Here is a 19,087-nt window from a genome sequence, read left to right as displayed (position 1 = left end):
TGTCTGCTGTCGTCTCTGCGGTCGTGATCTGGTCCGCGGTTCCTGCGTTGCCGGCCCACCGTGTGCCAACCTTCCAGCCAATCGCGGGCAGCCTCGGGGGAGTCAAAAAACCACACCTTTTTGTCCGCAACAACTCTCAATCGTGCTGGGAAGATCATCGAGTACGGTAAGTCCTTCTCCCTCAACGTTCTTTTAACTTCCAGGAACGTTTTCCTTTTCCTAGCTACCTCAGCCGTGTAGTCAGGGAAAAACGCAAGTCTCGAGTTTTGAATCTGAATGGCGGGCGCCACCCTGGCGGCCTGCAGAATGGCATCTCGGTCCCTGAAGTTAAATAGTCGTGCTAGTATTGGCCGTGGAGGGCCCCCTGTCTTCGGTTTTCCCCCCGGAACGCGGTGGGCCCTTTCTACCGAAAAGAAGTTTGAGAGTCCCTTTGGCTGAAGTCGGGTTTTTATCAAGTCCTCCACATAGAGGTCCATCGCCCCTGTATCTTCGGATTCCGGCGCGCCCAGGATTCGGACGTTGTTGCGTCTGGAGCGACCTTCCTGGTCATCCAGCTTGTCCCTCAGTATTTTGTTGTCAGCTTGAAGTCGCTCCATTGCTGTTTGCAGTTCCGACACGTCCTCCACCAACGATTTGGTGACGACCTCTACTTGCTTGACCCTCTCGTTCATTTTTTGGAGGTCCGCCCGTATCAGGGTGACTTCAGTGGCGGTCGCCCCGACTGTCGCCTGCACCTGGGCCAACGCCGCCAGGACATCTTCAAGCGTGGCCTTCTTTGCCCCATCCGTGTCCGCCGCTTTCCCGGCGTTTTTGCGTTGTTCCTGGGGCGGTGTCTGCTTCTCATACGCGAATTTATCCAGTTTTGCTTGGGTGGAGGTGTTTTTGGGGCCCCTGTTTGACATGGTAAAGCACGATGTCGGCAGCGCCCAGCCCCACAACTCACCAGCGTTCGCGCCGACCGCGGCCTCACCAGCAAAACACTCCCGCCGCAGGCGCAGCCCACAGTCCACAGCGAGGGGGCGAAGAGTCCCCCCCCCCAGACCCACAGCCGTTAGGGGGCACCTCGGGTATGTAGCGCTGAGTGCCGGCAAGGGTTATGCCAATCTGCGCAGGGGCACCGTTCGTGGTCCTAGGAGCAAGGTGGTCGTTTGATCCCCAAATCCTTAGTAAGGCTGTGTGGTGGTGTGCACCCCACTCTAGGCGGCAGCCGCCGGGATTTCCTCCACTCCCTCCGGTGTTTCTCCCTCGGATTGCGTGCGGGGGGTCGAGCACAGTAATGAAGGGGCCCCGCAGGGACCCGCCGCCCCCAACTTAGTATTCCTGGGAACTGGGGCCAGTATAGTCCCGATAGAGGAGTCTCTGGCAGGTGCCGGGGCGCTGCTTGCACAAGGCGCGGAGGAATGGCGGCTGCTCCACCGCTGCCAAAGGTCCAGAATGCGCCCACGACCAGAGCAACTGGCGGTGTATGGCTGTTCCAGGCGTCACGGGGGTCAGCACTCACCTCGGGGCCCCTGGAGGCACGATTGCGGGCTCTCCGGACCACGCGTCCGGTGACCGACACTTCCTGCCGCACCCCCGCCGCTCCAGGGCAATTTCCGCCCGGACACTCTCTCTCCGCGACCCCGCTGCTTCCAGGCTGGCAGTAGGCCCTCCGCACCTCCGGTGACCGCTCCGCTTACCGAAGCTCGTCTGTGCTGCCACCGATTTTAATTCTGCAGCATTGGGCGCCGCACGGACTCCGGGTCCGATCCCCTCCCTTCAGCACTGAAAAAATTCAGGATTGATGTGACGGATTGTCGTGGGAAGCCGCCGTTACTCGGGAGCCTCTCTACGCTGCGGCCGCCATCGTCGGCTGCTAGCCACGCCCCCCCGTATCTGTTATCTTTAGTCCATCCAGGAATAGTGTGTATCTGCTCTGGCCCTCTCTGATCTCCACCTTCATTGGATGTCTGACCTTGATAGAGAAGAGTAGCTGTCCAAAAAGGAACACAGGCCCCCCAGTTCCTTCCATTAGCTCGCGGTTTCTGACTGTCACTCAAAGGAAAGAGGTGGTGAACTGTAGAGGTTTTTCATGGACTATGGACAAAGCCATTAGTTCAGAGTAAAAGTCTGTCCTTTCTCCTTTCTCTTCGTTTTACCTCTATGTTGTGCATGTTGAGATTGTAATGGGGTGAGTGACAACTCTCATACATGTCATCTTTGATAATGGAAAAAGTGACTAAATATGTAGTCTTCTGGGGCACCTTTGCCCTGAAGACTAGTGTTTCTCATTAACAAATAGTGACTGTGGGCTGAAAAATGCAGTGGTGGCCGACACAATTGGGCGGTGGTGAGGTGGGTGGAGGCTGCGCGGGAGTGGGAGTGCAGGGGGGAGGGGGTGGTTAATAATAAAAAGAAATTAAAAACAACTTACCTGGAGCTGCGGCCGTGTCCCGGTCATACCTCCTTGTTCTTTTCCTGGTCCCAGGCTCCCAGCATACACTGGGACAGACTCCCTGTGCAATCCCCACGCTGCTCTCATGCTATAAGAGAAGCGCGGGGTTTGGTCTGAGCGGCATGAAAAGACGATCAGTTCAAACCAAGGAGTCTGTTGAGTTTCTCCTGCCGGCTGTTCAATGCAGCCGGGCTGGAGAAACCGCATATGTGTGTTTGGCCGGTCAAACACATATGTGGACTTAGAGAGTACACACAGAACTCTTCCTACCCCTCCCAAGCCTCGGCCAGCCCCTCCCCTCCCTGAACGCGCTGGCTCAGAGCCGGCAAATGAAAAATAGAATGATTTAGGTAATCAATTCATTTTTCACGTGCTTGCTCTGAGCTAGTGGGGCGACACACCTGTGCCATTGTGGAGGAGCCACCCCTGGAAAAATGTATCATTCTCTTACCAGTGATGTGTGATCTTGGATGATAAAAAAAACTGGTGAAATTCCATAGCCTCCTTGCATGAGTTGCACGTAACAATTATTATTCCAATTGAAGCCTGTGGTGCTGCTATGTGTGATTTAGTCAAGGACTTTCTCCTCCAGCTGAGAAAACCGTTGTATTAGGAAAATCCTGGGACTGCCCAAATTGTCTCAGAATTTTGCTATTTACCACTAGGTTTGTCTTTTGTTGGTGAGAAGATCAAGTGTACCACTGGTTTCTTTGGCTAGCAATTTTAAGTAATCCCTTCACTCACATGACCAGATTGTTATTCAGCGAGATAAAACTGAAGAATGCAGCGAGATGATAAAACTGAAGAATGCTTATGTGATCCCAGTTATTGTTATGTTTGCAGGAATATGAGCGTTTGTAATCTGGAATATTACCCAGTCCTCCAGATTAAATCGCATCCCGGTGCAAGCAAAAGATTTTGACTTAATTTTTCTCTCGTGTTGTAAGAACACCAAAAAAGCTTGCTCTATTTTGATGCACAGTACCCGTGTTGTACCTTATTTGAACTATGTATTTTGGAGCTGCAAGGGTACAGGGTTGATCTGATTGTGGAAATGTTATGCTTCCTGAAGTGAACGCTCATCTTTGGTCTTTACAAGCCTAGACATGTGTTAAGTCATGTATGAATGTCTCCACTTTCAGTGGCTATTAGAACTTGCTGAAAAACAGGTGCCTGCGACCTGTATTGACTAGTTTGGGCTCCAAACCATTTTTTAGTAACCTCGTGTTGTTAAACCGCCACTTTGAGTTTTGCAGTCAATAAGTTCTTAAGGGCTGTTCCTTGGGAGGAGTTTCCCTCAGGAAGGAAAATTAACGTTTTATTTGCTCTGGGTAATTGTTAGAATCTTGCTGTGCAACATGGTCTCTGTTGTATTCATGTGTGTTTAAGATTTTACGTTTAACACAATATTTTAGCCTTTTTTGTAAACTATATCGTGATAAGGATGTAGTGTAGTTGAGATTTGAGCTGCTTGGATGATCATCTATTAAAACAAACTGCTGATTCTCCTTTGCGTAAATACGTCCTGTCAGTTAGTGCCATGCATAAGGTGTATGTCATTATGGAATGGTGCAGTGAAACATAAAAGAATTGTCAATAAACACTTCACTTGGTCTTTGCTCAAATACATTTTCTACAACACCATGAAAATACCTGTGATCTGGCTGATGCTAAATCAATAGTAGGACTCCGATTTTATGTTATTAATGTTTTTGATAACTTTGTTTTTATCTATACTAGTTTAATTTCTGCTCATTGTACCTGTTAAGTAAGCCACATTACTTTGTTTTGTGAAAAATAAAACTACAACTAGAGTATTTTCACACTTATTTAATTGATATACAGCAATGCCTAAATGTCTGAAGGGGTGTGTCACTATAAATAGCAATATATTATACAATATATAATGCAACGGTGCACTACTGTGAAAATGTATCAATGCCATTGGTACGAACACATGCACATATGCAGGTTTTTAAGCCTCGTAAGGAAACATTATGCCCTCTTAAGTCCTCTCCCTATCAGCCTCCTCACCTATTGGACTGGCAATCAAGATCAATGGTTTTCAGAATCACCCCAAAAAGCATATTTTTTCCCGCATTTAAAAATAAATGCAAATAGGGCAATAGATGGGTTTATATCGTTTTTGTGTAAAACTGTGTAAAAATTGACTCCTGCAAATGGTTGAAACTTATTTGCATTTGGGTGGTTGAAGTTTAGGTTCATTAAAATTCTCTAGCATCCCATCTCCTGTATTCTGATGGATGTTACAAAATGTGTTGTACTCATTTTAGTAGAGCTCTTGTACCATTAAACATCCCTTATCAGCAGTATAACTACTGATGTTTTTTTTTCTTTTGTAGCAGGAGCAATATGAAAGTACAATTGGATTTAAATTACCCAGTTACAAGGCAGCAAAGAGGTTGTGGAAGGTCTGTGTCGAACATCACACCTTTTTCAGGTAAATGTTTAATATTTGAAAACTTTTGAATTCAATGATATGTGGATGGGAAGAGAAATGATTCCTGTGTGGCTGATGGGAAAGTTTAACTGTGCAGTCAACAAAATCCCTGAAATTAAATGGTTTATATATACTACCTTTTCTTTTAGGGACGGATTAATCTTCCCTCCAGGATGACTCTGCCACCAAATCATTACACTTTCATTGAGAAATTTGGCCCAGTTCCCTGCTTGACACACTTTTGGAAAAAAATATGATAAACCTGCTCCCTGGCCCAAAATTCTTATTGTCACGTTCTGCATCAAAAGAGGACCAGAATAGCTTTCTGCAGGCTCCTTGAGATCGATTTTAAAATGTGGAGAATATGGGAGATAACTTCTTGACTCCTGTCAGCCTCATCCTCCTCACCATGAACATTATCAACAATCTAGGCTGCTATGTTGCAGCTATATGGGAACTGGCAAAGTTGATTGGTGTCATTCTTCTCGACCACATAAAAAATCCTTTGTCAGATGTGGTCTACGATGGTTTAGATGCTTCCAAACAGGTGAAGTGTGGCCATGAGTCTGCTGATACTATTTCTTGATCGATGGGTTCAGCTGTCACTCTACGCCGACGTTCTAGGATGCTGTAAGACTTTTCTTGTAATGTCCCAGACGCTATTATTGAAATATCCTTTGATTATGAACACCTAGGCAAAAAGGCTGACTTCTCTCATGTGCTTCAATAATGGCAGAGCTACAGCTTGCTCACTTGACTTATTTTTTACAGCTCGGTTCTTCCATAAGCAGTACAGAAAGTTTCAAGGCTATTCCTTTGTTCGCCCGTCTCAGCAGCACCAACCTTTGCAGGCCATCCGAACACCCATGCAGAAGTACTATCCTTTTGGGGAAACAGTGGATCTGGGGTATGCAATCGCCAATAAGAGCAACAGATCGAATACCACCTTCTTCTGCTTGTTCTGCTCCCTCAGAACTGTTGATTTCCCCTTTAAGCCACCACCTTATGTGAGCCGACCGTGGTGCCTGGGGGTGCAGTTGTCCTTCATGGCCATGTTGTTTGACGGGACTCTCGTGTATGGGAGCAAGGTATACTCCATTCTCGAGTGGTTCAAGGAGTGCAGGGCCCGGTACGCTCTTTGGGCTTATCTTCCCTACTTCGCCAACCTCATCAGCTCTACCACTCTTATTGCAACTTTGGCAGAGGTGCCCCATACCACTAGCCAATCCAACCTCCACAAGGCACCCAGCAGTTTTGTGGTCGAAGCCATGGTGCCCACTGCTTCCACGATCAAGGTCAATGCCATGGGCCACCCAGTCCACCACCGCCCCTGGAGCCCCACATGCCGAACGCCTTTAGGTTCCCTTAGCAGGGCACAGCCACCCAGTGCGAGCCAGAATCCAACAATTCTTGCTGGGTTGACAGGCCATAACATCGAACAGGTGTGTTCTGCGAATTGTTCCAAAGGAAGATGCCCTATCCTTCTTTTCTACTTCACACCTTCCATCGTCCCCTCAGCGACTGATAGAGGAGCATCTCTCTGTTTCGCGACATGAAGTGCAAGCCCTTTTGGCCAAATGGGCTATTGAGAGGGTGCCCGCGCTGCAAGTAGGACATGGTTGTTACTCCCACTACTTTCTGGTGCCCAAAAAAGATGGAGGTCATCCTTCTATTTTAGACCTGCACCCTCTCAATACCTTCAACTGGAAGGAGAAATTCAAATGCTTACACTAGCCCAGGTCTGATCTGTCTTAAACTCTGGAGACTGGATGTTGGCGTTGAACCAGAAGGATGCCTTCTTCCATATATCCATTCTGCAGTCCCTTCAGCACTGTAGTTCGTGGTGTGAACAAAGCATTTTCAGTTTGCTGTGTTCCTCTTTAGTCTCACCAGTGCTCTTTGTGTGTGTGTGTGTGTGTGTGCGTGCGTGTGTGTGTGTGTGTGTGTGTGTGTGTGTGTGTGTGTGTGTGTGTTCACAAAAGCGGTGGTGGTAGTGCTTCTTTGAATTTCAGGGGAGATAATTTTCCCTCACCTTGACAACTCGCTTTTTAAGAAGTGCTCCCCCCAAGGCAGTTATCAGCTGACTGCAGCAAAAACCTCCGGTCATCTTAAGGGTTCACAATCAACCTGCCAAAGTGGTACCTCTGATACTCCCATTCATTGGTGTTATTGTGGACACAGTTCAGGTTATGATCCCAATCTTAGCCTCGGTCCTGGATTTTAGTGAGGTCTACTCTGAGGTTGCGCGGACTGATATGCTCCTGCACCCTGTTGGCCGAGCACGCCAGGAGCCGAATGCAGGCTCTACAGTAGGATCTGCAGTCTCTATGGGCCCATCATCAAGGGGATGAACACTCCATGTTTGCACTTCTGCGCATTGGAGTTGCCAAGGTGTTTGTCACTCAGACACGCATTATGCGTATGTGAATCTTTAAAACCCTGTATGCTTTTAAGCCAATACCACTCCTGCCATGAATTCTCAGGAAGATCAGGACTGACTGTGCCCAAGTTATCCCAGTGGCTCTGGATTGAGCACAGAAAGTATGGTATCCAGAACTCCTTCTCTTGAGCATCTGTCATCCTATCAGGCTGCTCCTCCAGAAAGACCTACTGTTGCAACAGGACATCGTTCTGCACCTGGGTCTTTGCATTCTCCATCTTCATGCTTGGAGATTAAGCTGCGACCCCTGATCACCTTTGACCTTCCGGTGGTGGTTGAGGTCATATTGGCAACCAAGTGCCACTCAACAAAAACGGTATATGCCTCTGGCTTGTTGGGACACATTTGTGGCTCAGTGTGGCACTCGGCACATAGACACCCCTCCAGACAAGGTTACCTGACATTTTGTTATTTGTCTTATCCCTAGCCAGGCAAGGAATTGCTCTGAACACAGTTTAGGGGTACCTTTCATCTTCTTTTTTTTTTTTTAAAGTTGGTGGACCAGCCCTCGTTTCTCTCCAGTTGTTATTCACTTTTTGAAAAGTTTACAACATTTGTTTTCTCCCTCTCCCTTTGTCATGCCGCACTGGGACCTTAACTTTGTCCTTATGTTTCTGATGTTAGTTTCCTTCAAGCTGCTTTACAGCTGCTCCTTCTGGGCGTCCTATCCCCAAGACAGTATTACTAGCTCTTTGTGCCAACCTATTGTACACTGCCTTCCCTTCTACCCAGACAAGCTGATTTTGCAGACACAGGAATATTTATTGCCTGAAATTGTGATGTCATTCCACAATGATCAATACATCACCTTGTCAGCATTCTATACGCCGCTTCACCCCTCTAAGACCCAGAGACTCTTCAGTTTGTATCTCAAGAGAGCTCTAATCTTTTATATTGATCTACCAGAGAACAAAGGTTCTCTGGAGCGAAAAAAGACAATGGTAAGTACTGGAAAAGAAGCAGCCTCCAAAAAGACTGCCAAAGCTGCTGCCGCTGTGTTGGCACACAGCGCCTTAGACATTCGCCTGTCTGCTACGTGGGCATCCCTCAATAAGTTCCACACTATTGTCTGGACAGTTAGGTTCTCCAAGAGGGGCATTTTGCTTGGTCGGTCGTGCAGGAATTTCTGGTTTGTTCATGTACAGAGCCACCTCCAAGTGGGTGCTGCTTTGGTATCTTTTAAAAAAGGAGAGTAATCTGTGGCTGTGGCTAGCAGTCTCAGAAGAACAAGTTACGTACCTTTGGTAGCGCTGTGTCTGGCGGATTCCTCCCCGATCCTCCAATTCTCCCTATTCTGTGGCTGGACTCCATCTATTAATACGATCCATAGTCTAGGTATCTGCACACTGGTCACATCAGTTTGCATTTGGGGCTCTGTGTCTGGAGGGGGACAGATACTCTTGGAAGCAGCTTATGTCTGCACTCGGGAGCGGTGCCTATATAGACTCAGCACGTAATTTCAAAAGCGAAACAGCTCAATGCAGAGCAGACTTGGAACAACCTACTGGGTGCAAAGATACTGTTTAAAAGTTACTAATTCCGGTTTGACAGCTGGTTAATATTCAAAAGATAAGGAACCTGCTGCTAGATAGTGTAGTGTCTCTGCCAGGGTCCACGTTGCCCTTGCAAGTCTGGAAGTGGGCTTTTCATTACCAGATCAAAGGTCATCACCATCCTCACCATGGTTGTTCCCCTCGGATTTGGTTCTACTGATCAGTGCGCAATAAATTCATGGCTTTTGTTGTCATGAACCTGAGAATGCTTGGTACAAGGGCTCCTAATCTTGGTCAACTGGCTTTTGAAGCCTTCAATCGTCACCCCTGCAGAAGATACTGACTGGATGGTCCTGTAGAGAATGTAGATGAAATCAGAATTGCAATCCACTTCAAGACAAGGGTTTATTCTAGTGAAGCTTGACGAGCTATAAAATGCATTTTCATACAAGTTAAATATGTGTGATATGCATGTAATCCAAATGTACTTTCTCCAGAGAAAATACATAAAGCCCTCATCCTGACATATTTATGCATGCTCGAAAATTCTGTCTACAAGTAATTTGTAACTTAACAGAAGATGTTTTAAAACACTCACTTCCACTCACCCCTTCACTGGTGGTAGTTCATCTATTAATCCTTTAGTCATTGTGAAATTCACATAATTTTAAAAGGGAATCTTGTTTGTTGTCTAGCTAATATTCCTGCTTAGTTGTATTTCGTCTCTGTGCTTACCATTGGCCTCTTCAAATAGAGGAGATACTTTTAAGAGTTTACTGAGCTACATTCATTGAGGCTCTTGCTGATAAGCTGAGATTTCCTGTTGAAAATGTAATAATGCTCTTCAGCCACAGTGGTAACTTACTCTCTACTTGATTGCACTGTTGAGGTAGTTTCAGCCTGTCTAGAACAGTGTCATCTTTTCATGCCACAAATTCTTCCTTGAGGTTGAAGCTGAATATTAAGCAGGATTCTGCCATCTCTGACTCGCTCGGATTAGAAGGGTAACCATTCTACATACAGGATTGTTCTTATCTAAGCTGCATACTCTTTTCTTGCTTTTCTCCAGTTCTGCTCAGATTGTACCTATGTCTACTAGGCTGGGAGCCAACTTTGTCTCATCTTGTTCAGTTTTGGGCATGAAGGTGCTAGTGCTTGAAAGGATCATCAAACATGAACGTCCAAGGAGGTATAGCAAAATAAAACATGCACTGTATATATATTTAGATAGCTAGGGTAGGTTTAAAGTTCTGCTTCTTTTGACCTTGTGCATGCAAAGAATCCCGAGGCCAAGATTGGGATGCACACCAAGAAAGCTGGAAAAAAAACAAAGACCATGCCTCAATGCCACTACATGATGGCTGGCTTTTATTATTCTGTGTGTGATGAGGTGCATACATATGTGGAACATGTTCAACATTATGTTAAAGAGGAGCACCATCCGTTGTTGAATAGAGAAAGGAGGCTGGTAAATAGCAAGTAGAAATGATTAAGAGTTTTCATATTTCAACCAAGCCCATGTATTGAGAGTGTTCACATGAGGCCAAGTTTGCTTGTGGTGCACTAGGGTTAGTCAAGATAGGCAACCTAAAGTTGGCTGACTATGGTTATTCGTTTTACGTCTGTTAATGTAAACATTTGAAAGTGCACAGAGTTATTGCATTGCATGACTTTCAAGTTGAGTCTTATCCCTTCACTCAGAGAAGAAGAGTGTCCAATATATACAATCCTTGAACTTTATGGACACAGGCATCCTTGTTGATGAACATTTAATAAAGGTTTTATATACATAAATGTATGTATTTATTTAGTTATTCAGTGTTTTATATAGCACAAACTAGACCCTATAGGGTATTCGAGCGCTTCACAGTAAAGACGTAAATACTAATTTGATAGATTTGGGGGTCTCTGGTTGGCACAGGTATGCACTTGTGACAAACAGGGACCCTCTCCTCTTGTCAGGGCAAGGGACTTACTCCTTAACAATAACCCCTGCTCACCCTCTAGGTAGTGTGGTGCGAGCAGACAAGGCTAATATTCAGGGCGTTAGTTGAGTTAAGCATTTATGACCACATACAGTAATAACACTGACCCACCACAAATGGACACTAGGCTGTGCTTTATAACAATATGTATGCTTTATGTAAATATACGTAACTCTTATGCAGACATATTACAAGACCATAAATAACGTGTTATCTCTTATGCACACAATACTGTTATATTCAAAAGAGGTTTCTTGTAAATAGCGTTGGGCTCAGGTTCTCGCAGTTCTTAATCCAGGGGATGGCCCTCTACTGGTTAACAGGCAAGGGGATTGTTAGCAACAACACGGACCCTCTGATCCACTGCGGGCACCCGTGGTTATGATGCACAAAAAGTACCTGATGGTTTGTGGGGAGTGCGGGCAAAAGGAGACGTTCCTCGGCAGTGTTCTGGAACACCCTCCCTTTACCTCTCCGAGGCAACACTAATCACATGTCCTTCAGGAAAGCCCTGAAAACGCACCTGTATAGTAAAATCTACTGAACTGCCCGAGGCTCGCGTTGAGTAATCAGTCACAAGCGCGGCGAGGCCTCCGGGTAGTTTCAGCGCTATACAAATGCAATTTTAATTCCTTCATTCATTCCTGAAAGAGAGCCGGCTGTAGAGAGGCGCCGCGGTGCGGGGCGTCCCAGCGGGACTTCGGGAGGCGCTGCGGAGGGTCCGGGGCGTAGGCGATCCTTCGTGACAATCCAAGTTCCACAGAGGCGGCAATGCGGCACTTAGCGTGCGGCGCGGCCTCAGGGGGGGTATAACACGGTGCTGGGGGGGTGCGCTTTAAGCTGTACGTACCGTACCCTGGCAGAGTCAACACCAAGGCGGGATTTCACTCAGGCGGCGTACAAGCCGTATCTTCTATTGCGGGCAGGATCCCCAGGGCGGCACGTAGCGGCCCAGTACGACTCGTACCGGGCGGCTTCTCCTGTGCGGCGCGGCCCCGGGAGTCGGAGACACAGTGCGATGGTGTACGCTTCAAGCGTACGCGTCGTACCTTGGTTCCTTGAAGCGGCGGACGGCACGTTAGTAGGCAGCCCGAGCCGTACTTGGAACCTTTACATGCGGTGCGACTTCGGGGGCTGGAGAGTGCGGTGCGGCTCGATACGCTACAGCGTATGGGCCGTACCTTGCTGGGTACAAGCTGGCTGGTTCGTGGCAGCTTGGATGCGGTGGCAATGCGGCTCGAACAGGGGTGAGAGGGAGCACGGTGCGGTGCGGCCCAGTCAAGCTACGGTGCGGACTCCGGCTCGAGAGGAGCAGGGCCACACAGAGTCAGGCGGCACAGCACGGGCTTCAGGAAGGCAGGGTTTCGAGGCACATCCAGCGACGGCTCCAACGGCAAGGACACAGGCAGTCCAGCAACTCTCAGCAAAAGGGTGAGGGGAAGAGCCCAATGGTCCTGGGGCTCGGTTCAGGGGGCCAGCTCACTTCCAGGCCCTTGAAGATCGCTTTGAGCACAAGTTTGTTGTAGAAAGTAGCAAGTCTTTCAAGAGCAGCAAGTCTTTGAAAAAGGTCTCTTCCTCCCCTTTGGCAGCAAAGTCACCACTGCAGGCCAGTCCCCCAGGATAGGGATAGTCTTCCTCTTCCAGCTATACCGGTTCCTTCTCCTCCGGCAGAGGCGTCTTCTTGGTTCAAAAGCAGGATCTACTGTTTAGGAGCAGGGCTCCTACTTTTATACACAGTTTCTTTTGTCTTTCCAGGCCAGGGGGCCTGAGCCTGGTTCAACCCAGTTTTGGAGCACTTTGTTGTTGAGCCTCTAGCTGTTTCTTTCAGGATGCAGGGCAGGGACATCAGACGCTCCGCAGAAGGAGGAGCCAGCATTGTGGTGGCAGAGCACAGCCCTATTCAGAGTCAAGGGGCACTCCTCCCACCTATCCTGGGGGTAATCCTACGATTCACCACCTGGCAGCCTAGACTGTCACCTGGAATCCCCCAGCCCTTCACTCACAGATACCAGACAGCGGATACACATCCTAGCAGAGGCGGGCTGAAATAGTCTGGCAAGCAAAGGCTAACTTTCTAAAAGTAGCATTTGCAAACACAGGATATTAAAATAAACTTTACTAAATGAAGTATTTTATTATTCTGAGTTCAGGCATACTAAACTTGACTTTCTACCATGTTCCCTGAGCCTGCTGGGATTATAGAGTGTAATAATTCCAGCAGCCCATTCTGGCCTATGAGAAAAGGTAGCCTTACAACAGGTAAAAACGAAATTGGCTGTAAATCACTATTAGGACATGCCACACACATCAGGGCTTGTCCTACCTTATGCTTACAATGCACCCTGCCCTGGGGCCTACCATAGCATTTACTCTCCGATCTAGCAACCGATTGAGGCGGCCTTCTGCCTCGCTTACAGGGTAGAGTAGTACTCTAGAATATCTCCACAACCCCCACCTCCGTGCATGGAGATTGAGACGCAGTAGTTAAATATTTTTGACTTGCGGCCAGAATGGGCAGACGCCATTCTTGAAGCCATATGCTCATCCACGAGTTTCATCAACACTTAGTGCGTGGAAAAATATGTTGCTTGGTGTAATGTCCGTCATCGTGACCCTTTACAGGCCAAACTTTTTCATACATTGTTTGTTTTGTTGTTGGGTTAGCACATTTTGTGTGTAACTAGGTGTTCGAGGCATATGAGCTGTAGATTGTACACTTTAGCATAGATCGCTATCTGGTGTTGGGCTCGGATGTTTGCAGTTTGTTTTTGTCGAGATAGGTGACTCCACCTGCTAGTGATAGTGTGTGCATGGGCATCGACTCCATCTATATATTGTTTTTTTCCGCCATCGGGTTTGGATGTGAATTGCTGTGCTCCGGTCGGGGGCGTTATCGAAACCCCTTCAAAGCGCAATCACTCACCTCTTGACGGTATTGTCTTGATCACGTTTCCCTTCCAACGATCATCCTCTCAAGCTACTGGACCTAGACTTCGACGCAGGCCATTGGGCCTACCGGGGCCCACGTTGGACGTCAATGGAACGGACTCCTTCAAAAAATTTCTCCAGTGTGGTGCTAAGTTCCCTCACTCGGACCTACACGAGGTGTGCAATCTTTGCCTCTCTCCTCTCTCTTCAACTTGTCTTTTTCCTCTCATTCTATTTCTAATTTTCAGTCTATTATGATTTTTATCAGGGACTGGATGAACCACAACCATCTGAAGTTGAACCCTGACAAAACAGAGCTGGTCCTTACGGGTGGTTCCTCCAGTCCCTGGAACTCTTCCTTTTGGCCTTCTTCTTTAGGAACCCCCCCCACACCCTCCTCCTCAGTTAAGACTCTGGGCATTAAACTTAATAATCATCTCAATCTTCACTCACAAATTAGTTCTGTTGTTTCTTCCTGCTTTCTTGTTCTTCGAACTATCCGCTCTGTTTCTCGTTTTTTTTCTTCTCTTGCATTTAAGTTAATCATGTCCGCACTGGTTATTTCCCGGCTGGACTACGCCAATGCCCTCTACAACGGCATCCCAGCGTATGGTTTGCGGAAGCTCCAGCTGGTTCAAAACCAGGCGGCCAGGTTGGTGTATGGCCTCCCCCGCTCCCTTCATTCTACTCCCCTACTGAAGGCACTGCATTGGCTACCTGTCAGGGAGCGATCCCTGTTCAAAACCGGTTGCATGGTCTTTCAGGCGCGTCAGGTGACTGCCCCTGCTTTTATCTCTTCTTTGTTAAAAGAGTACATCCCTGTCCGTGAGCTTCGCTCATCTACACAATCACTCCTTCCGGTACCCCGGTACAGACGCAAGAAATGGGGCGGAGCCAACTTTTCAGTCCTAGCACCATCTTTCTGGAATTCCCTCCCCGATCACTTGCGCCTGGCTAGACACTACTCTCTTTTTCGTAAAGATCTCAAGACCCTTCTCTTTACTCAGGCTTTTCTTAATGTGAACTGACCTTAATTTTCTCCTATCCACTGGTTTCCGTCCTGCTGCTAAATTAGCCTCCACAGCGCCAAGAAACCGCATGGTGAATGTTGCGCTATATAAATATTTTAAATTCAAATTCAATTCCGGAGCACAAAGAAAACACCTGAAAGGCCTGTTTATCATTCAGGTCCAAGAAAACCATCCGTGATTGTAGGGCTCGATGCCACGAAATGACCTGGTGAAGCACTTTGATTGCGGACATCTTTGAACGAGGTCCTGATACCCTTCCAAAACAAGGAACGGAGGAAGAACAGATCTCAGTCTCCGAAGCCGATGACTCCGACGACGCAGTCACTCCAGCTCAACGGGCCGTGAGTACCGAGACCCCTGTCCTACCCACTCCCATACAAGAGGCTCCGGTAACACCTTCGCCCTCGGGCCTAGGTCCACACCAACCGAATATTTCAGACACCCCGCCCTCTGACTCGGCTATGATACCGAAAGATAAGCCTCCGGGCTCGGGCTCGAGCCAACCCTGCTCCAGTACAGATAAAATACCTTCGGGACCGACGTCCAAACACAGAAATGTGCCACCACCGGCGCCGAGAACACCTTCGACGCCGAAGTCCTTGGCGCCCAAAACAGACAAAAGACAAGTCGGTAAACGGTTTCAACAGATCATACTAGTATACTTGGTTTAATTAAATAGGTCAAGAATATCATGTTTACTAAAATATAAACATCTTATTAAAAGCAAGCACGACAATTAAGTGATCCATCTGTATTTATTTAAAATATCTGACAAGGGTAGGAGGCTAAAAAGAATGTTCATGTTCATGACCTTGAGTTTAAAACCCCGACCGAGTGCAAAAACTGATACTGGACTAATTACAAGCAAAAGTTTCTAGCTGCTGGATGTAACGTGACATGGCACGGTTAGAATTACACACTCGCTTATTTGGACAGCACGCAATTAACAAATATCAATTAGTGACCAGCGATAACCAAATTTTCAAGATAAGGATTTTCGGAAAGGGGTGACTCAATTAGTAATAGTCGCTGCAAAAGCGTCACTTTGTTTTCTTTGAAAAGGGCTGATTTGAAGAAATACATTGCTTCAGTTCGAGTCCCTGGGCATGTCTGGAACAGTAGAGGCACACGATTCTTTATTAAAAATAGTTTTTAATAGAAGTGTTGTTTAATTTAAATAAATTAATTTTTTGGATCGTGTTTCAAACATGCATTGTTTTGAACGTAGTGGTGGATTCAGAGTATATGCCAATAGATTAATTTCCGTTGTTCAGTAAGTCGTGGTTAAGTACATAGTTATTTGGCTTTGGTCGTTGTTTAGCCTTCGTGGTTTAGGCATTCTTTATATAAGAGGTAGTTGTTTAACCATACATTCGATCCAGACACTGGTTATGTCACTTCCACACTGAAAAGGAAATCTGACTATACACAAGATTCTCCAGTTCCCCCTAAGAAAAGAAATATAGGCACTTATACCTCTCCTCCTCCTACTGATCCCAATCTACTAATTTCTCCAGTACCTTCCCCGCAACCCTCAATTTCACTTCGATCACTAGACGAAGATAGTGATTATGGGGGTGGGGACGGGGATGGAGATAGGGAGGAGAACACAAACCCACAAGGGGATGATGATGACGCACATACCATCCCACAAGATCCAGATCCCTGGTAGGATTATAATACTGATCCAGATCTCCCATCCCCTCCAGATGATAATCTTGGGTTTGCGCAACTAATCACCAGGTCTGCACAATATCATGGTGTACAATTGCACTCAGATCCCTTAGAGGAAGACTTCCTATTAGAAACCTTTCGCTCAGCCACAAATGTCCACACACCCTACCAATATTGAAGGGATTGCTTAAACATGCACCAGAGGTATTTAAAGACCCTGTCAGAGCCAGGGTTCTTAACACTAGAATAGATAAAAAAATATAAGGCAGCTCCCAATGACCCAATATAACATCAAGGGTCAGGTCCATCTAGACTTCATGGTGGTGTCTAATGCATGTAAAAGGGCCAATTCACAAACAGAAGACGCACCACCTCCTGACAAGGAATCAACACTTTTAGACGCATCTGGAAAACATATTGTGTCACAAGCTGCAAATTATTGGAGAATTGCCAACACCCAGGCTTTTTCTGGCAAGATATGACAGGGCTCACTATGATGAGCTTGAGAAACGTATCCAGCATCTCCCTGACCGATATAAGGACAAGGCAAATTACCTGATACAAGAAGGTAAATTAATTACAAATACATCCATTAAGTGTGCTCTTGATGCAGCTGATACTGCATCTCGTGCCGTTAATGCCAGCGTTCTATTACGCAGACACCCTTGGCTCCGGATATCCGTTTTCAAACAAGAGGTGCAAACCAGTATCCATAACCAGCCTTTTGACCAGGAGCATCTCTTTGGATCTACAGTCGACGCATCTTGAGAAAAGATGAAAAAAGATACAGAGACTGCAAATACGGGGGCCTTGCAATCGCCTTCCCAGAGAGGTTCTTTTCGTCGCTCCTTTTATAGAAGTGGCTTCAAAACCAATGCATCAGAGCAGCCTTCTTCATCTTACAAAAGCCCCAATCAAAGTTCCTTTTCCAAAGGATATTTTAGAGGAGGATACAGGGGTAACAACAATAATGGAAGAGGATGTGGTAACAACACCCGCGCTTCCCCTACCGCCAAGCAATGACCTCCCTCCACTTCACCCCGATCACTCCACACCTGTCGGGGGACGTTTATCACAGTTCTGACCTTTCTGGAATTCCATCACCACAGACAAGTGGGTAAGACCAATTATCCAGTATGATTACTGCCTAGAACTCGCCTCATATCCTCCACACATCCCTCTCAAACACCACCCAATGTCCACGGAACATTTGACCCTTTTAAAACAAGAGGTTCTCTCTCTTTTACAACAAAACGCAATAGAACCAGTCCCCTTGCATCATCAGGGCACAGGGGTTTACTATTTTCTAATCCCAAACAATTATGGCTATCTTAGACCAATATTGGACCTCAGACCCCTAAACCTCTACATTCAATCAGACCACTTCCACATGGTCACTCTCCAACAGGTGCTCCCACTACCTCAACAAGGCGACTTCCTCTCCACTTTGGATCTAAAGGACTCCCACTTTCATTTTTCTATTCATCCCTCTCACAAAAAATACCTCATATTCATAGTGGACAGTCAACACTATCCCATTCGGAGTGACCACAGCACCCAGTGTCTTCACCAAATGCCTTGCAGTGGTGGCAGCTCACTTATGAAGGCAACACATTTACTTGTTCCCTTATTTGGACAACTGGCTCGTAAAAGCCAAGTCTCACAGCTCTTGTGTACAACACACACATAAAACCGTTCAATTACTTCACAACTTGGGGTTCACAGTAAACCTCACCAAGTCTCACCTTCAACCATCCAAAATACAACAGTACCTAGGAGCCACTCTAGACACTTCAAAGGCCCTAGCATACCCCAATCCAGTCAGGATCTCCACCATGCAGGCTTTAATATCCCAATTTCAGTCTCAACATTGATTGCCAGCTCGAGTCTTTATGCAGCTAATCGGAATGATGGCCTCTTGCATTCTCATCGTCCGTTATGCAAGACTCCAGATGCGGCCATTATAGGAATGTTTGGCACATCTTTGGAACCAGGCTCAAGGTCAGTTAACAGATCTGGTGTTGGTGGACAGCCACACTTTGCTGTCTGCAGTGGTGGAACTCAAAAAACGTGTCCAAAGGGCGGTTGTTCCTCGACCCGGTTCCACAGATGGTGCTGACAACAGATGCATCGCTCACCGGCTCAGGAGCTCATCTCCAAAACCAAACCGTTCAGGCCATATCGACCCATCAACAAAAACAACACCACATAAATCACCTGGAGTTATTAGCAATCTTTCTAGCACTAAAGTCTTTTTAACTCTTGCTAGTAGACCAAGCTGTCTTGGTACGTACAGAGAACATGATAGCAATGTCCATGTAGAAATGTAGGGGGTCCAGTATATAGTTCTTGTAGTTGTAGTTTATTCCTTAGGTTACAGCTTAGTAAGTTCCAAAGTAAGTCTTAATTTAAGCTCCTAATATAAGCCCCATCAGGAGCGGCCTCCTGACTGCTCAGCCCATCTTCTCTAACAGTTCTCTCTTCAAGTACAAACATTCCTAACATTCTAAATGACATCACATAGCTAGAGCATCAGGGCCAGGGAAATGTATTACATAGGAAGTAGATTACTACAGTCCTACATACAAATACAGGGGGGAGGGGGGACAGTCTCTCCAGGTTTCGCGACTAGCACAAAGCA

At 46.8% G+C, this 19,087-nt stretch overlaps 1 protein-coding gene across 11 annotated transcripts in view; it reads left to right on the top strand.

The window, feature by feature from the left end:
* LOC144823746 (protein 4.1-like) overlaps positions 1-19,087 on the top strand; it is a 477,862-nt gene that overhangs the window by 187,103 nt on the left and 271,672 nt on the right. For all 11 annotated transcript variants that reach the window (XM_078682543.1, XM_078682542.1, XM_078682537.1 and 8 more), the window contains one exon: positions 4,798-4,895. In XM_078682543.1, coding sequence (XP_078538669.1) covers positions 4,798-4,895 — 98 coding nt within the window. The remainder of the gene's footprint in view (positions 1-4,797; positions 4,896-19,087) is intronic.

This window comes from Lissotriton helveticus, chromosome 3_1 (genome assembly GCF_964261635.1).
Source record: "Lissotriton helveticus chromosome 3_1, aLisHel1.1, whole genome shotgun sequence".
Lineage (NCBI taxonomy): Eukaryota > Metazoa > Chordata > Amphibia > Caudata > Salamandridae > Lissotriton > Lissotriton helveticus.
Note: the sequence above shows the minus strand (reverse complement) of the source record. Positions and strands in the feature narration are given on the sequence as shown.